This window comes from Magallana gigas, chromosome 6, assembly GCF_963853765.1.
Source record: "Magallana gigas chromosome 6, xbMagGiga1.1, whole genome shotgun sequence".
In the NCBI taxonomy this organism is placed as follows: Eukaryota; Metazoa; Mollusca; class Bivalvia; order Ostreida; family Ostreidae; genus Magallana; species Magallana gigas.
In genome coordinates this window covers 40,725,627-40,745,360 of record NC_088858.1, presented here as the reverse complement: position 1 = coordinate 40,745,360, position 19,734 = coordinate 40,725,627, and the positions used below count along the sequence as shown (strand labels likewise).

General features: G+C 32.9%; 3 protein-coding genes across 5 annotated transcripts in view; 2 read left to right on the top strand and 1 right to left on the bottom strand.

The window, feature by feature from the left end:
- The window catches only part of LOC117680356 (mucin-2-like), a 100,190-nt gene that overhangs the window by 14,896 nt on the left and 65,560 nt on the right, over window positions 1-19,734 (bottom strand). The gene's annotated exons all lie outside the window — the stretch shown is intronic.
- The window catches only part of LOC105330768 (uncharacterized), a 171,858-nt gene that overhangs the window by 118,445 nt on the left and 33,679 nt on the right, over window positions 1-19,734 (top strand). The gene's annotated exons all lie outside the window — the stretch shown is intronic.
- On the top strand, window positions 615-14,538 carry LOC105346296 (lachesin). Its single transcript, XM_066087318.1, has 7 exons — window positions 615-1,175; window positions 1,670-2,505; window positions 6,941-7,017; window positions 7,273-7,468; window positions 7,621-7,770; window positions 13,746-13,880; window positions 14,081-14,538. The coding sequence occupies exons 2-7, from the start codon at window positions 2,451-2,453 to the stop codon at window positions 14,461-14,463; spliced, it is 996 nt and encodes a 331-aa protein (XP_065943390.1). The 5' UTR covers window positions 615-1,175; window positions 1,670-2,450; the 3' UTR covers window positions 14,464-14,538.

The window sequence follows — 19,734 nt, the reverse complement described above, 5'->3', positions numbered from 1 at the left end:
TACAACTTGGATTAGAAACAAGCGTAAACACTAAGACCCCCCCCCCCCCGATTTATTCATATTTTTGTTTTTAAAAAAGGAGCTGTGTATACTCGTTGGGGTAGAGCGACTTGTCCGGAGGTGAATGGAACCACTATTTTGTACAGTGGTAAGTTATGTGAATTTAAAGTAGTCCGTCAAGAGCAAAACGAAGATTATTTTTTCGGAATAATTTGCATCTACTACTCTATATCAATGTATCTGCCTCATTGTGATAAAAACCTTTTTGTGTTTTAATAGAGAAAAAAACCCGAGTACTTTTTCAATTCAAGTGGAAACGTGTCGTCCTATCAAGTGGGAAAACGTCCCTATAGTAATGATAAACCTAAAGCTAGGTATTTCTCAATATGATTTGTAGTACTTGAGGTGCATATGAATGAAACGTACAGAAATAAGCTTACGTAAAGTCCTTTAAAAAAATACCTTAATGTGTCATAATTTGTGAACCCAATTTTGTTTGAATGGATGCTTTATGCTGTGTCTTAAGATATGAGATTTTTTGATGAATTCAGAATAATTTTCATGTCATGCACTCTTGAATGAATAACGATAAACATTCTTTTAAATTTAGGCATTGCGGCAGGAAGAAACTACAATGATCAAGGAGATGGACTTAATATATTGTGCATGCCGCATAACCCTGATTCCGCTCCCTTAGATCTACCAGGTGCGCCAAACCAATATCATTTTGGTCGAATATACGGGTCTAAGTATGAATTTTCGTACAAAAAGCAGCTTATAATGACGATGTACCAAGTGCTGTTTGCTACGATGTCTATGCATCATCTTCTGTGATGATCCCTGGGAAAACTCTCTGTCCTAGCCACTGGACCATTTAGTTCGACGGCTTCTTAACATCAGACGCTCACTACTCCGGCCACCCTGGAGCAGAATATCTGTGTATGGATAGCAATCCAGAGTATGCAACATAAGGCGCTAGACAACATGACTACAATGGTCGTGTGTTTTACCCTGTGGAGGCAGTCTGTGGGTCGCTTCCGTGCCCACCTTATGAAAATGGCAAATACGTCTTGTGTGTTGTTTGTACCAAGTGAACATCAAACGGTTCACACCAGAAAGACAGAAAAAAGCTGTGCGTTTTACATGAAACTATCTCTAGCTAAGAATTTTGTAGAGTAAGTATAAATAAAGAACTAAATATTTCTTGTCCTAAATGACAAATGGATAATACTAAGCTGCATGTCAAAGCTTACGTCCAAATCGCAAATCTATTAAACCTCTTTTAATAATCATCAACTTTTTCAATTGGCAAATTGAATTTTCAATTCAAGACTTTCTCATTCTTTTTAAACTATATAATATTTATCGAAACATTTTTCAATTTCAATACAAAATATAATTTGCTGAAACATTTGATTAATAGTCAATAATAAACATTTATAATGTAACTGTAAGACTAGTTTATCATAGAATTTTCTCAGTTTTTATGAAAAATTCAATAAAGACTTACGTTAGATAATTGTCATACTTAGTTCGATATTTATTTATATAAAGTACAACTATATACCATCCTCATTCTTCATAAACCATGCAATTTAGAGTTAATAAGCTTACCAAATATCTACAAATGTACTTTTGAATGCTAACCATTTTTTATTACCAATTTAAGGAAAGTCAGCTCTTTTTGAAGCTTGCCATCGTTGGAAACCAAAGGCAGGTCTCGTATTCATTTACTGACCATAGATAGCTGTATGAACACTATTGAAAATAATAAGAAAGAAACAACAGATATTTATATAATCAGTTCTTTTGTAAGTATTTCAACTAAAATACTAGTATGTAATTTACGATTAAGTTTGGTACTCTGAGTACCAGCCTTTAAAAGTGCGTTGCTTATTACTAAACTTGACAGAAAATCTTTTTGCAAGTGATTTGTGGACCCTGGACTTGTTACTTGACTCTGGACCTGACATTTAACACTTGCCGGTGAATAATCAGTCTACAAACTACTCTACAAACTCATTATGTGCACTTCTGAGGGATTTATCCATATAATATGAAAAGGACTTTTCAAATGTACATCGAAGTGAATGACACTCTTTACCGGAAAAAAGATACCTGTTAAATCTTTATTGCTAAAGGAAATACTTATTTCGATCAGAAATTGCTATTATATATACTTTGAAATATGGTAAGGTATAATTTACAAAATTTACAATATATTAAACAATGTGATACCATCTGGCTGAATGTGATGGGCAACCTCTTCAAAGTTCCTGAAAGCAGTACATTTTTAACATACGATAAATATGAACGCTGTATCTAAACAAGGAAGTAATACTGTGTGTCAGGCACAACGTGATACAGGATTATGTTATAAACCCTTATTTACGAGCCAAACACTGAGATCTGAAGCAGGAATCAATGAACATTTGTAGAATACCTTAAATATGTACGCATCTATTTGTTTTTTAGCCCTATCCAGTGTCATCCATGCAGAGCCAGGTACGTTGACTGTACTACTGTACTTGCATTGTTTGCTGATAATTAATTTAACAACTTGGTTGATAAAATGAAGTAACGAACGATATCAATGATGAGTTTATGGACGTGTTATGCCAAGTTATGAATCGCGTCTTTGACCCTATGTGTAAAACACCCATGCATTGATAATGCTTCGTGATATGTTCGAACCATGTTTAATCAGAGTACTGAAAGTACTGAGAGACGGAGGCATCATTGTGGGGGAGATTAATCTAATAATTCCAAGTATTGAAGTACCGACGGGAGTTGATTTCATCGATTGATATTTATCTTTAAATCAATGATATGTTATTTCACATGCCAAGTAGTTTCTTATCCGTAATTGAATTACGCATATTTTCATAATATGAATTTTCGGGCTTTTCAGACAATTTTAAGAATTCTAGGAAAACATCATATGAATCATGTTGCGTAATATTTCAAGATAGAATAAATTCCATCAAACTATTATCAGTAATGTAAATATTTCTGGAAAATTATATGGATCCAAGCAATATTTAACTATAATAATATTTAATGCTTCAGAATGCATTACATCGAATTTATCGATTATTTTCGAGATCAAGGTTTTGTCTGCGGTTAGGTCAAAACACAGTTTCACATCCGGTTTGCCAGAGTAACTGCATAGAAGAGTTGATAAAAATCAACTCCCAAAAATAATAGTGGTTTTTTCTTCTTCAAATTTTAAGGTATAGAAGGTTTAGAGTATCAATTAAGAGTTTGTATTACTAAATACTACAGGACAGAAACTACGTAGCTAACATATTCATGCTCTTTTATGGAATATGCAAAACAAATAACAAACAAAAAAATATTCTGTTAGTCAGTACTATACATGTACCTAGTGATTCACAATATTAACTAAAATTTATGATATATAATCAATTAAAACTTTTGAACACTAAACTTTTTCATATGAAAAAAATCGTTCATGCTTAAAAACCCCTTATGTTACATGTAGGTAATACATGCATGATCTCAATCTCGCATATTTGTTGTTCTTTTTCTTTTGTAGAATGTACGATTCGATTGTAGAGAGTGATCAAATATATTTCTAAGCGTTTCAAAAGGTTATGGATATGATATATTTATATATAAGAGACGCTACAACTCATTTTGTCCAATGTCGCTCAAAATTACCGTTGATTTAATCATTTCAGGAGGTCCAAAAAGTAAATATTGCTAGCTCAGCCTTTTGATCAACAGCTTAGCGCATCAACTGTAAACATTTCATCGTGACTTTCTGCAAGGGATGAAAATATTACGAATTCATACAGATTTTACTTGTGGTGTAAACAACATTTTAGAGATATCAATTTAGAATTTCGGAAAAATATTTAACACGCAATTGCGAGCTTTTTTTTTTGGCTGTAAAATGATTCAACCTTTCAGCATATGCAAGACTTCTATTCTTTTATCTAACTATGTTTCAAAAGGGAAATATCAAAGATGAAGAGAATTCGCTGTAACATCTCTTTAAAGCTTAATTTAAAATAATATACCGCGGTAGATCTTGTAATACCCCGGACTTCACTTTTGAAAGAAAATATGTACATTCTGTCAAATGTTTTTACACTTTTTTCACGCGAAATTCTCTTATCAGCTTGCAAAAACACACTGACTTCCCAACTTACTTTGAAATCGACAGCGCTGGCCAGACAATGCAGGATTAATCAAGCTTCACAGCATGTGGCCTGGGTACTCTACCTATGCACACACTGAATGTGTGGGGGAGGGGGGGGGTTGCGTTAAAGGGTGTAATCTGGATGTTTAATTCATTTGTTTTACTATCCTTATAGTAGGTTTAGTATGCATGCCAAGTAAAATGAAACTAAAATGTGCCATGCTTCGATCACGGTTGTCAGTACTTAATTGGGGGAATACTCAAGTTCACATTGCGGTGGTTCAAATTGTTGAAGGATCGATGCCGGGGGCGGGAGTGTAGCTATACATAGAAAGATATATCTCACCAGGAGATTAATTGATAATGCGCAAGTAATATACTGTACAGACTAAGAACCACTCCGTGTTTATCCATTGAATCTCATAATTATTCAATATTTCGGTCAACACAAGATGGTTCTTGAGGAATCCTCATTATTTGACGTCAAGGACAGGAAGCTGTATAAAAAGTATAAATAGCCACTAAACGATGACACACCATTGCTATTCTTAAACTCATGCATATTCATACTTACTTGGAATTTGACATATGGACTAAGATTTTCGAGAGGAAATTATGTTTATTTATCGCAATATGTATAGTTCTATTTATTGTAATTGCAAATAAGATATTTATTTCAATAATAATATTGAAATATGAATCCCAAATGAATATTGCAATTTTTGCCGCTAGGTGGTGTCCGTCAAATCCACTATCGACGTCACATGTAAGCTGACCAGTAGCAATAGAGGAGGCTCATAGATTTCTGTCTAAAAATGATGATACCTTTTTGATCTATGTTGAGAACTGCTGATACGTCGTGATTACATTCTAATACTTCTTTATTATATGATGAAACTTTATAGCTCACCTGAGCCAGAGGCTGTTCAAATCATGGTCCCCGGGTGTAGGGTGGGGCTACAATTGGGGGATAAATTTTATACAGGAATATATAAAGAAAATCTTTAAAAAAAACCTTTTATAAACTATTTGGCCAAGAAAGCTTAAATTGGCGTGTAACGATCCTCTGATAATGTAGATTCAAGTTTGTTCAAATCATGGTCCCTGGGGGTAGGGCGGGGCCACAATGGGGGATACATTTTTATATATAGAATTTTTTTAAAAAAATCTTTTTCTCAAAAATATTAGGCCAGGAAAGCCCAATTTTGAATGGAAGCATCCCCAGATCATATAGATTAAAGTTGTTTTAAATAATAGTCCAGGGGTAGGGTGAGGCCACAATGGGGGATGAATTTTTACATAGAAATATATAGAGAAAATCTTTAAAAATCTTCTTTTTAAAGACTATTAGGCCAGAAAAGCTTAAACTTGTGTAGAGGCATCCTTGAGTAGTGTTAATTCAAGTTTGCAAAATCACAGTCCCTAATGGTAGGGCGGGGCCGTGATGGCGGTTTGAATTTTTACATAGGAATATATAGAGAAAATCTTTAAAAATATTTTGGGAAAGTTTTCGGTCCAAAACTCAGTACTTAGTGTGAAAGCACAGGTTATGCAGATTTAAGTTTGATGAAACTATGATTCCCTAGAGAAAAGTGGGGCCACGAAATGGGGGGGTTGTATATAGGAATAGAGAAAAATCTTCTTACAGGTACAACAACAAAAGGGGCTTGGTATTTACCCCAAAAAAGAGGTGGATAAAAAAAATTTCATTTTTTTAGCAAGTTCTACTGTACTTAGTTGTCAAGATATGTTGATACTGCAATGTTAATTAGATCAGAATTAAGGCAATTGTTGCTCAGGTGAGCGATGTGGCCCTTGGACCTCTTGTTTTTATATGCTGATACTTCTTGTTGTACATACATGTATACCGATGCATAAACTTTATCTATATATTTGGTTACATCTACACTTTTGCTCTTTATTCTGGTGCATTTTTTTAATTTGGTATGACTTTGAAATTATGTAGTGCTACTTAATCCGATACTTTGTCTTTATATGTTGATATTTAACTTTTGCTACACATAACCTAAATATAAATATCCCCTCGGGCTCAGAAAGAATTTTGTACAATATTTGAAAAAGGTGTACAACTGTACTGGGTAAATCATTCTATTCTACTACTAGGAACAGAAATATGCTAAATTGTGAGCAATGAAAAATGGATCAAATCAGCAGTGGAATCGGAAATAAGTTGTTTTAGGGTTTCCTGTAGCTGAAAGTAAAAACCCCTACATCGACAAAAGAGCATTAAGTGGTATCCATGAAATGTAATACAATATTTTCTTTATTCCCCATTCTCATATGTTTGGGTAGGAAATATCCTTACCTATGAATATCTATACGTTGCATTGCCTGTCACTGTAATTGACAAGTAATTTAATCATAAAATCAGAAGACCAACATAGAGGAATAACTTTACAGATCTCTTAGCAGAATTAAATTGTTATTTTGAATTCTAGAACATAATAGTAAAGTCATTTTATCTTTTGGTAACCAAAATGTTGTAGAGAAGGATTGTCTAAGACCGGATGGTGTGTCCAACTCTTGAAGCAGTTGGGTTTGTCTAAAGGTTTTATTCAAATTTTTCAGCTCTCTTCCCTTAACAAGGGGTGGTGAAAGAGGAATAAAGAAAAAATGTGTTTCATAACTTTTATAAACGAGTTTATAAGCGAGTTACACTATTTCGAGTTAGTTTGTGTGTGTTTAGGATGCATTTGATTATATTTCTATCGTAGAGTCAGTACTACATCGTTGCTTTAATCACTCTTTTAGAAAGGGTGATACTAGAATATGAACTGGGAGACAATTTAAAATATCCCTTATACTGCAAAGTGGGTGATATTAGCAAGGTAAGTCTTGAGATCATTTTCTTTCAACTTAATCAAGTTAATCTTGTATCGTAAACCCACTATTTGGTTCAGAATGCATGGTACAAACCTTTTTTAATAAAAGTCATTCACAGGACAAGATTAGTTCAATGAAACCCATTTTCCATACAGTTGTTACTTATTTAAAACTTCTCCTCCTTTTTCTGAGAACTAATCATGGCAAGAGTGAGTGGCAACAAAGGATCTACGTTGAAGCTGTATCATTATATGATTTAGAGCTCATGGAAACGAAGTGATGTACCGATATCTGCCGGTGAATATATTTTTGATAAAAAAAAATATTCACTCGATGATAAGAGTCCGCCAGAATATAATCTAAAGTTGAAGAAGAGCTTGTTGAAGAACGATGCAGGAAAATATTCATGCACAGAGGGGAGTAAAGAAATCAAAATGCATATCCTGATAGCGAAAGGTATGTGTCATAGTGTTTCACATTAGTGCTCTTTATTTAAATTTCATCATGATGCAGAACCACTGTCTAAGTGGATCTTTATTTTGTTTAAAAGGATATCCAATTTCACGTGACTTTTAATTTGATTTGTTTTTAATTTCATTGAAAAAAAGAGTCGGCATCAATTCCGAAACACAGTAAGTCTTCCATATCCAGCATGTTAGGCGATACAGTTAATCTTTGGTGTAATGCCACCGGGTATCCAGAACCCACAGTCACCTGGTATGCATACCAGCAAACAGGGTCTGGGGAAAAGCTTGAAAGTAAGTCGAATGTATAATTCTTGTATAAAAGCTTCTTCTTTTTTCTTTTTTTATAGAAGTTTGTTTCAGAAACAGTTACGTCTGTCGGTTTCAATTAATATTAACATAAATTGAAATTATTTCTGTGTTTTTTAACCACACACAAGATGGTTTCCCGTGCAAGCACACTTTACACATTAATTTGATACAATGATTAATATGTTAAACCCCAAAAACAACTACTTGGGTGGACATTTATAGGATCAGAGTTGAAAAATCTAAACTGAAATGGATGATACATACATGTTATTTTTGTTGCAACTGGCCATGTTGACTGGAACAACAAAAACAATAAAACTTTTTAAACTCTATTTCAATCCAGTAATTTGGTAGTTAGTGCGTAATATCTCTAAATGTTGTTCTTTATGTCAAATTTTACTATTTAAGAAATGAATTTAATAATTTTTTATTGGTCAACGTATCAAAGGAAAAAATTGACAGAAAAACTTTTTCAAAATTTCGCTATGCGCATTAATAAAGTTTTCCTGTCTCCGGTCAATTTTTCCTTTGATACGTCAATCAATAGAAAAATTATTAAATTCATTTAAGTTAACATTTTCAAATCATAAAACGTGAAGTGTCATTGATCAAAAATGTATATAATGTAACCGAAGCGGCGCGTATAAATACAAAACAACAATATTCAAAATGGATGCGCCTTTAGCTGATGCAGAGCTGTTGAGGAGTTTAATGGATTAAACACAAGTAGAAAATTGAAATCTGAACCGGCTGAGTTGAGAACGAAAGGAAAATACATGCGATTGCTTGTAATATTATTCACTGTGCATCATTTTAAGGTTCGTAAAACTGGTTTTAATGAGACCTTATTTGCTGGAATATGCATCTGGTCATTATCATGATAGGTAACTAGATAGCCAGTGAGAAAATACGCTGAAGGAGTTGATGCACTACTCATTAACTTTGCTTTACCGTTTACAATACTTATTCTATTGACCGATCATGTACATATGTTAATTTAAAACTCACCGTTAGCAAATTTAAACAGCAGTATTACTGTGAAAGTGTATATGCCTATATGTCAGTTATTATTATTCCTGACATTGGCACACCCAGCCTAGCCGTAAATGTTGATCGTTGATCTCAAGCAGACGAAATTGTTAGAAGACGCTTAATTTTTTATTTAGTGAATGAAATAATCTGAAGTTTTTGTTTGCAAGGTTAAACTTTTATTTCGTTATATTCATAAAGGCATATTTTGTTTGCTTACGATTATACATACACCATTTGCCATTTTGTTGACAGTGTTTATTTTGGAAATTCCCAGTCTATAAATAGTGGTATATCAGAAAAGTAGAGAAAAGTAGTTCCGGCAAAAACATTATTGATGCAGGCATCAAAGACATTTTTCAACCAATCAGAAGCGCCAATATATCGTCAAACTTAAAAAAATTATATTAACTAGAGCAAAGCTCGTTGCAAAGCAACGAATGGGTCTTCCGGTAATGTCGAAAGTAAAGCTAGAAGTTCCGCTAAGAAGCAGGTTTTTAAACCAATAAACATGAGTAACTAAAACAGAAAGAAAAAAAATCGAATTATTCTTGGTACGAGTTAACAAAATCCGAATGATTCTTAGTACGAATTAATAAAAACCTTATTGATTTCAAGAACGACTTTAAATAAACAAATCTGAATGTGTTTAAGTATGATTTAACAATTATCGAATTATTTTAGGTACGAGTTAATTTCGCCTTGAACATAACACTATTTTCTTAACCAAGATTGTGGAATCAATTTTTGAACCCAAATATCTCTGTAATGCATCATCTGATTTTAAAATGGATTTCAGATTTAAATTAAGCTTAATAAGCTCTTATTTTTGCTTCTATGATTGATAACAAATTATCGTTCAAAAAAATTATTATTCAAAAACTTTGTAGCCCTCCTGACCCCTAATTTGAGGGGTTAGCCCCTTTTTCTTGATATAAAATGAAAGGTCATTGCAAATATAAACATATTTTGTTCAACAAGTGTTCACGAATTGTTAACCGTTCTAGAGATATCTGAACAACTGCGTTTTAGGGGCCGACCCTTAAACTCCTTACCAGGGCCACCAACAAGGGTATCATATTGTTAAGAACATTATTCGAGCAACTTTTGTTCTACAATGCTTTTTAAAATATTTCTCCTTTTCTAGATATTAATGATCAAAATGTTGGACTTCCGGCCCCTTGAAACCCCTAATTACGTAACATATGATTAAGGTATATGGTACTGTATAGATAAATAGCTGTACAAAAAATATTTTTGCTTTTATAATATATGACAAATTATTTTTCAGTACAAATTTATTATAAATAGACTTTAGAGCCCTCTTGGCCCCTAATTTAAGGGGCCAGCCCTTTTTTCTTGATATCAAATAAAAGGTCTCGTTATAAAAAACACATTTTGTTCAACAAGTGTTCACGAATTGTTTACCGTTTTAAAGATATCTGAAATAATGTGTTTTAGGGGCCGACCCTTAAACTCCTTACTGGGGCCACCAACAATTGTTTTAGGCAGCATATTGTTGAGAACATTATTGTAAGCATTTTTGTTCTACAATGCTTTTTAAAATATTTCTCCTTTTCTAGATATAAATGATCAAAGTTTTGGACTTCTGGCCTCTTGAAACCCCTAATTACGTAACATATGATTTAGGTATGGTACTGTATAGATGAATAGCTTTAAAAAAATATTTTTGCTTCTATAATATTTAGCAAATTATTTTTTAGTAAAGAGTTATTGCAAAAAACTGTTAGAGCCCTCTTGGCCCCTAAATTGAGGGAACAGCCCCTTTTTCTTGATATCAAAGGAAAGCCCTTGGAAATTTAAACAACTTTTGCATTACATATTTTAACAAATTATTTACAGGTTAAAAGATATTTTTCAAAACGTGTTAAAATTTTGCCAAACATTTTGGTGCTAATTTTCGACCTCGGGCGAGCTTCGGCGCCTTGCACATTTTCCACAATGTCAAATACAGAGGATCATCTACAGACATACATCTACATATTCCTGAAAGTTTCACGTTTATATACCCTTTACTTTCGGAGGAGTTACGTTGACAAAATGGTCCTTAAAAATTCACAAAATCTTCAAAATCTCAAACCGGAAGTGACGTCATCAGCTCAAAATTTTATAATCGCAAGCACGTTTTATGTTCTATCAGTCCTGTCAATTTGGTGAAAATAGAACAAATAGTTTTTGAACTAGTCACGATCTCGTTGCGAGCAACGAGGAGGTCTTCCGTCTGATTTTAGAACTTGATATTTATGTTCGATCTTGATTTTGCTATTTAACAGTTAAAATGATTTAAAACAGGAAAGGAGGGTCTACAATTTAAGGGCCAGATACTATTTTGTTTTAAGTGTAAGAGCTTTGTTCAACAAGTGTTTCGAAATTCGTCACCGTTCTTGAGTTATCTGTGAAAAACGTTTAAGGGGCCGGTCCCTTATCTCCTTATCGGGGCCACTAAACAAAATTTTTAAGGTTGCTTGTTAAGAACATCATTTTGAGCATCTTTTTTTTATACTGCATTTCAAAATATTTTTTCTTTTTAAGGTATAGGTGATCAAAGTTTTGGTCTTTTGAGTCCTAAAAAACCCTAATTACGTAACACATTAGAAAATCATTATGTTGTTAGGCTACATAAATGTAAGATAAACATTTGCTTTTATAATCTATTACAAAATATCCCTCGGTTAAGAGCTATAGGAAAAAGACTTTAGAGCCATCTAGGTCCCTACATTTGGGGGCCAGCCCCTTTTTCTTGGTATCAGATGTAAGTAAGGTCATTTAATTATAAAGACATTTTGTTCAACAAGTGTTTAGAAAGTTGTTACCATTCTTGAGATATCTGAGAAAGAATGTTTTAGGGGCCGGTCCCTTATCGCCTTATTTGGGCCGTTTAACGAAATTTTGAAGATTGCATTTTATTTAGTATATCATTTTGGGCATCTTTTCCTCTACACTGCATTTCAAAATATTTTTCCTTTCTGAGATATGGGTGATCAGAATTTTGGATTTTGGCCCCTTAAAAACCCCTAATTACGTAACCTATGATGAAATCATTACATTGCTTGGATACATAATTGTAAAATAAACATATTTGCTTCTATAACCTTTCAGAAAATATCCCTCAGTAAAGGGCTACAGATAAAAGACTTAAGAGTCCCTTGGTTCCCTAATTTGAGGGGCCAGCCCCTTTTTCTTGATATCAAATGAAAGGTCATTTAATTCTTAACACATTTTACATAATATGTTTTAACAAAATATTTTTCAGAAAAGAGATAAACAAAGAAAACCAGAAAAAAATAACGACGTTTCTAAACTCTCAATTGTCGGTACCAGGCGAGCTTCAGCGCCTTTTGAATCAGATAAAAATGAATGCCTAAAGACACATCTACAATCTTTTGACTACAATCCCTGAAAGTTTGAACTCAATATCGTCAATCGTTAAGGAGAAGATCCCAGGACAAGCCGACCCTCTGAAAATCGCTAAAACGTCAATATATCAAAAACGGAAATGACCTCATCAAAATAAAAAATTACGTATAAAGTTTAGATCAGTATCTATCATATCTGAAAGTTTAATGAAAATCGGTTGAGCCGTTTCTGAGAAATCGCGTGCACAAAATGTGTTGGAAAGAAAAAGAAAAATAGCGAAGAAAAAGAAACAGAACGAAAACAATAAGGTCTTCCGTTGGAAACGGAAGACCTAATTATAGCTCTCGAAAAATGTCAGAGGAAAAATATAAAATAATAATAAAAAGAAGCCGTAGAATAACAAGAGGGTCTTCCGTTGGAAACGGAAGACCCTAATGATATTTTTACTACTGCTCCAAAAACTAATTTAAATATCACACTGGACAAAAAAATGTTTGGGAGGGGGTTACCCCCCAATTTAATTTCCCCGTTATTTGCGTACATCAATAAATTATTTATTCATGTAGACGCAATACACAATCTGTTCTTTGTTTAACGATTAATGTATAAGGTTTTCTTCCAAATGTTGTGGTAAAAAGAATGTATGAAATTTAAAAAAAACCCGCTAATTTATGCATATTAAACCAAATTTGTCAGATCCAATTTATCGGCCCAATGGTTAATTCGCCATGACGTTGATTAGTCAAACCGCGTTCCTGGGCAAACCGCTCTGGAATATTCTTTTTATCAAAACTAAAATTGCATCTAAATTTTTCATTTTTTCTGTTAACTTTTTGTATTAGCCGAAAATATCCGATAAAATGTGTCTGCCCGCGATGCATGATGAACTCGTCCTACACTTTTCGTAATGACATTAATTAGTCAACCTGCGATTTTGGTTATCCCATACTTGAAAGTTCTATCCTGTTCTCTCACTAGAGGTCGTGCTTTGAAAGCGTTCTGTACATCTAAAAATCGCGCACTCAAGAAACGAATTGTCCTATTTTATTATTTAACGTTTGTCAAATCTTCTCCAATTAAGTACTGCGAATGTAGGTCTATACATCAAAAATAAAAAATCGCATATTCAAGAAACGAATTGGCTCATCTTATTTATTCAACATTTTGTTAATCATAACTTCTATTTATACTCTCGATAAGTTCCCAGTAATTATATTCACTTTCTACGTAATCATTTAATATGATTACATTGCAAAGATATTTTTTGATTCAAACTCCCACTGACTTGGAACCGCTAAAGCGTATCCACCACCTTACTCTCATTTTTGCTATTTTGGGCTGGTTTATTGAAAATTAATGTAGGTTTTTAATTAATTTAAGAATAACTACTTATCAGGTAAAATTTAATCATAGCTTACGGACATAATACCACGCATGTTGAAATGCCAAAGCTGTAAGCAGTTACTGTGGTGCAGGCATTTTTTAAAGTTTATAGGCGAAATGTCTTAATTTATAAGGATAGAAGTTTTTAAATTTTGTTTGCATAACAGGTATAGGAATCAGTGGAAACATGCTTGGTATACGTAATGTATCCCAAAACTGTAACACTATATATCAGTGTCAGGCAATCAACAGTTACAGAATGAAGAAACCCGTGGCGAAGAACATCACACTCAAAGTTGATTGTAAGTAAAATCATTTACACGTTGAATAATGAAACTAAAATGTAAAAGTTCAACGATTCTTTCTACTTATATTTAATGTGTGTCTTAGCTTAACAATTTAAGTCAGACTTTATTATTTTTGGTCGTTAGCCTTTTATAATGTAGTTTTTTTTATTGTGGAAACCATAAAATTATTCTATTTGTTAAACATGTTTTATTAGTTATTCCTGGCGTCTTTGTGGATATCGAATTAAACGATAAAGAAATCTCACATAGCGGTTCCATTCTGGGGAGAAAACAAGACAGAGTGGTCCTGTCCTGTTCGGTATATGCCGTCCCTCCACCCAATGTGACGTGGTCCAGGGATAACATAACAATAGGAACATACCACCATGTTAACGATACACTTGAAAAATCCAGTAATACTGATAATTTCTTGTATGAATTGAAAACGGAGGCGTTACGAATCAAAATAGGGATTTCTGTTACGCTGGACTTTACGTTGGATGCTGATTACACCTTTGCCAGTTACCATTGTGACGCAGAGAATGAAGTAGGATCTAACAGGAAAACTGTGAAAATTAAACATGTACAGAAGCGTTGATATTAGCACTGTCATTTCTTGAACATGACTTTAATGAAACACTGTTCAAAAAAGAGTACTTATTTAATAATAAAGCAAAAAATGTGAAAAAGAATTGAAATTAAATTTATGATCATATTTTGCTTTTGAACAAAACGGTTGCTTAATGGTTTACTGTTCAATAAGGAAAAAAATTTGAGCCGTCTGAACAATGTTTTGCACTATGTATTGATATAATTCCATGTACATTATTTTGCAATACTATTCATCTAAATTATCATTGACTTGAGGATCAATGAGATCATTGACATAGCTGCCACAGTGTGTGGTTTGCGCATGTGCGTTGTTAAAACAGGCAGGAGGAAACAGTCTACAATTAATATCAAGGAATTTGGATTTCAGTCTGTATTGTTTCGTCGTTCATTGGTTATTCCTTGCCAGTGCAGTGGTTGTCATATTACTTTTGTTAAGAACGCGTTTCTACACGTCTTTTCGTCCAAGGTAACGTGTTCGAATGTAAGAAATACCTTAATGCAGTGAATAATGAATAGTGTTCTTGGCCTTACATAGGGGAGGAGGGTGTAGCGATGAGCAGAACAATAGAATAGACAACTCATACGGCGGTAGTCGGAGATAAAAGGGAAACAATACGTATTTATGAAATAATGTCAGATTTAAGACACAAGCTGACTGGCGTTTATCGTGCTTGTTGACCATTAAAAGATTTAAATCTGTTTGTTACCAAAAATTTATAATGACAGTATAAACAATAATTAAAACTTTTTGTCGTTATATCACTGCATGATAAATACAAATAAAATAATATAACATAGTGTCATAAATTAACAATCATTTTTAAAATATTGTGAAAGGTTGATACAGATTTTCTACATAAAGTGAGGCATATTCATAGAGTTCATATGCAGTTCATATGTAACAACAGAACTTCTAAGACATGAATGCACACGTATACAGGAACACAAAAGATTTTATCTTTAAGGTGTCAAAAATATTTAAAATAAATCAGAATCTTATTATATTAAAAAACAACTAACCCTCAATGGAATAATGTTCAAAGGACGAAATTCTGGACAATCCAACAACTATAGCTACAGAATTATACATCATTTCACATCATCTAATGGTTGCAATTATACTTACAAGAATTTAAAGAAACAAAAGGATTTTCAACAGAAAGTATACACGCTAATGTTTTCTTTAGGATTTGCACCTCGAACTTGACTGCAGCAGACAAGTATTTGATCACACACGTTTCAAAGTTCGCTTGAAAGCATCGCATGAAAGCAGTGCATATTGATTATACGATGAATATAAACAATATTTCTAAACGAGGAACTATTACCGTGTAAGGCACAGCGAGGTACGAAATTATGATATACATGTATAGATCATTATTTACGAGCAAAACACGGAAAACTAAAGCAGAGGTCAATGGAAGTCTGTAGATTACTTTGAATATGTACGCATCGTTTTGTATATTAGCTCTATTCAGTGTCATCGATGCAGAGCAAGGTACGTTGATTTCATGTACTAATTTGTTTAATGATGATACTTTTCAAAACATTGTTGGTAAACTGAAGTAAGATATTAATGAAATGCTTATGAACTAAACCCTTGTAATGCCAGGCTATGAAACGTCTCAACAACTTTACGAGTAAAATTTATATGAATTTCATGATACGTCATGCATATGATTACTTCATAATTTGCGCAAACTTTGTCTTTAAATGCTGAAACCTCTGTGATCTATATTTAGAATTGTTATCTGAATGTCGATGTTACGTCATTACATGCTTACACATACTTCTTTATTACACGATGATACTTTTTCTTCATATGCAGTAGTGCGTTTTGTGTTGATAGATTATTTACTTACCTTATGTTAAATGATTACACTTCGAAACTTAGGTTTTTTCTTATTTCGTATCACTTTGATATTATATGCTTGTACTTAAACCGATGCTTTGTCCTAATATGCTGAAAAGCTGATGATATTTCATTATTTTGCTTGACATAAACTAAATATGTTATAAAAACTATAAATGTGAGCTCGGGCTGAGGAATATTTTTGTAAAATATGTACAATATTTGAAAAAGCAATATAATTGTATTGCCGAATAGTTCTTCTCTGAAACAAGGAACAAGGAACTGAATCTTACTAGAGGTATAAAACCGGAAATGTGGTGTTATAGAGTTTTATGCAATGGAATATCGGTAATAACGGCATTTCCCGAACGTTTATACATACAAACGTCGACAAAAGCGCATAAAGTTGTAAACATGTTACACCTTTTTCTTTAATACGCATTTTCCTGTGTTTGACAAGAAAATGTTGTCTTCCTGAAACATCTTTACCCCTGCATTGATACATTATCTAATTGACAACTAATTTGATAAGTTATAAAATCAAGACACTGGCATTAAAAAATAACTTTACTGATCTCACTGAAGATGTAAATCATTAATCGGTATTCCAAAACCGAATGGTGAAGGCAGTGTATTTAAGTGTAACAATGTCGTAAATAAACAGATATGGACTGATGGATGTGTTAATCTCTTATAGAAGTCAGAATTGTCTTCCCAAGATATTTTCCAAATATTTCATTATTTTCATAATTATGCTTTGCATTAATGGGTTTTTGTCCTTCAGCAGGACTTGCTTTTTCGTAAGATCCTTGAAGTTATAATAAAAACACATGATATTGTCCCTAGCTTCATGTACTAATCTACAAATCACTGATTACCTATTGATTAAATGCATATGTGTGCTCTAGTACAAATTTTATGAACAAAAAAGAAATGATTTTTAAAACGCACGAATAATGAACTGCGTTCCAGAAACCGATTACAATTTTACAAGTACTAATCCTTTTTCTATAAAAATTAAGAACCTCCTCCATTTTTATACTGATACATTGGTAGTTATATGTTATGACCCTTTAAATCTTTTTTTAGGTCCATATTACTTAGTAGTCATAGCAAAGTTTTCTAAAAGGTTCTGCTCATTTCAAGAAAGTCCCGAAAATCCCAATAAAGCTATGGATAATCCTATTTTTGTAATAAAATTAATATCATCTGTAAAAAAGAAAATATTCTAAATTGTTGCATATTAATAAATTTAACCCGAAATCAGTAACTCTGCCATACTGTTACAATACAATCTTTTTGCAAGAAGGGTACAAGGTTTAAAAAAGTCCCTATCTTACTTTGAGGATATATCGATTAAACAATACATGTAATCAGTATATGATATCAAAATATTATCATATAATAAACAACTAGGATATAATGTCAACGTATACCATATAATGGTAAAATGCCATCATATAATATCAATGTACCATCATTAAATGACGTATAACGACAATTCCTTGATCAGCATAAGATGAAGAACAAAAAAAATGAACCGTTATGTCAAAGATTTCAATCATCATTTTGAAAACATATTGCCACGCTTATTGTTAAGAACTATGCACATATAATAAAAATGGAATTTATAAATAATGATTTAAGGTGCTTGGTGAATAGATGCCCCTCCCTTAGAAATTATTCTCTAGAATCTTATCACAAAGCATTGGGTAAAAGCAAACAATGATACAGTTCCCTACCAGGAAAGGTGAAAGGAAATATAGAAAAAGAGTTTCTCCAAATTTTCTGAATAACTAAATACAAGTGACACTATAACGAATTAGATTGTGTGTGTTTTGGGTGCATTACATTGAGACTTTTTAAAAATAACTTTTTAGAATTATTGGCATACGATCTGGGAGAAGATTTGACCTATGCATTATACTGCACAGTGGATGATATTAGCATAGTGAGTCTCTAGAGCGATTTCGCTTTACTTAATAAAGTTAATCTTGCACCCAACATACATATGAGTTGCGTCAAGCGAAAAGGGACCTTCGTGACAAAATTTTGGAAAATGGATTTTTGCTTGTTTATTAATATGCAAGTCTTTCTGAGTATTTTGATGCCAAATATTTAATCAAATACTAAATTTAAGACTAGATAAAATGCATTTGAAATGCTAACTAATGCAAAATAACGTCATAAAAACGTTGCATAACGTCATAGAATATCAATGTCATTAGAACGTCATCAAAAATAAAACAACGGCATTTCTTGTCTTGAAGAAATATATTTCACTAACTAATTGACATTTTCAAATGTTTAAAATGTTAGTATTCAATAAAACAAATACAAACGTGTTGGAAAACGAAAATAAATACACTTTCAATGTCATTAAATGAATCCTAACAATACTTTATGTTTTCATTTAAATCCGTTCATTTTATCATCATCTTCATCACTCTTCAGCCTCTGGACAGGTAGAGTCCTTAAAAGGATCTCGTACGAAAGGGCGAACAACACGGAACAGGTAACGTTGCCTCTCTGAGGTCATCCCGCCGGGAGGTAAAAGGTCGGGCATCACCGACCCTGTTGTTATGTCTTCCGGACTGATACTGAATTTCAGAAGCGTGATTTCTCGTTCACTGTCATCGGCGTGACTTTTGACGAACGGTTTTCCTGTAAAAAAAAAAAGAATAAATTTATTTCAGTACATGTACCTTTCACAGTGAATATACGGACATTATACATGTATTTTTTTGTGATCGGCTTCGGCGGATCACTGTTGTGTCCATATGAGGCATCCGGCAAATGCTTCAACGTGCGCACACAATCAGCTTGCATAAGTACTTCTTAAAAAAACGTGAAGCTATATAACATTTTACTCAGTTTTATTTCAATTCATTTACCTTAAGAGATGCAAACATACATTAAATACAGTTTGACCTGTTAATTTAAGAATGCACATTTTGTCTCATGCGTAAGAATTTCGATCGAAAGATTCATTCAGTATTAAAATGCAGTTGACCTCGATGAACTGACCTCGATCATAAGAAGATGCTCCATGAACTGATCTCGATCTATTGATGTTGCATAATAGTAGCTAGGAAGACGGCTTGATTTATAAACAAGGTTACGTTATAATGCGACCTCAATAGCAAGTTATTATGGCATTCAATGTTTTTCAGTCGCATTAAATTATTTTAATACAACTCTCTCTTTGTATACGTGTAAATGCTGTTAGAAGAGCCCTATTCAGTATTCTGAAGAAGAAAATACATTAACATTTAATAATTACGTTAAAAATATAAAACTAAACAAGGAGTTTACGAACGGCTTTCCCCAAATTTATTTCAAAATTAAATTTGTTGACGGTTTATAATGATGAAATTATGGTGTACAGATTCAAAATATTCTATA

Excerpts from the sequence above, each read along its gene's own strand:
- LOC105346296 (XM_066087318.1), top strand. The coding sequence starts at position 2,451 with ATGTACGCATCTATTTGTTTTTTAGCCCTATCCAGTGTCATCCATGCA. Across the intron at positions 7,018-7,272 it reads AAGTGGGTGATATTAGCAAG|AGCTCATGGAAACGAAGTGA; the intron begins GTAAGTCTTGAG and ends TATATGATTTAG. Across the intron at positions 7,771-13,745 it reads GTCTGGGGAAAAGCTTGAAA|GTATAGGAATCAGTGGAAAC; the intron begins GTAAGTCGAATG and ends TTTGCATAACAG.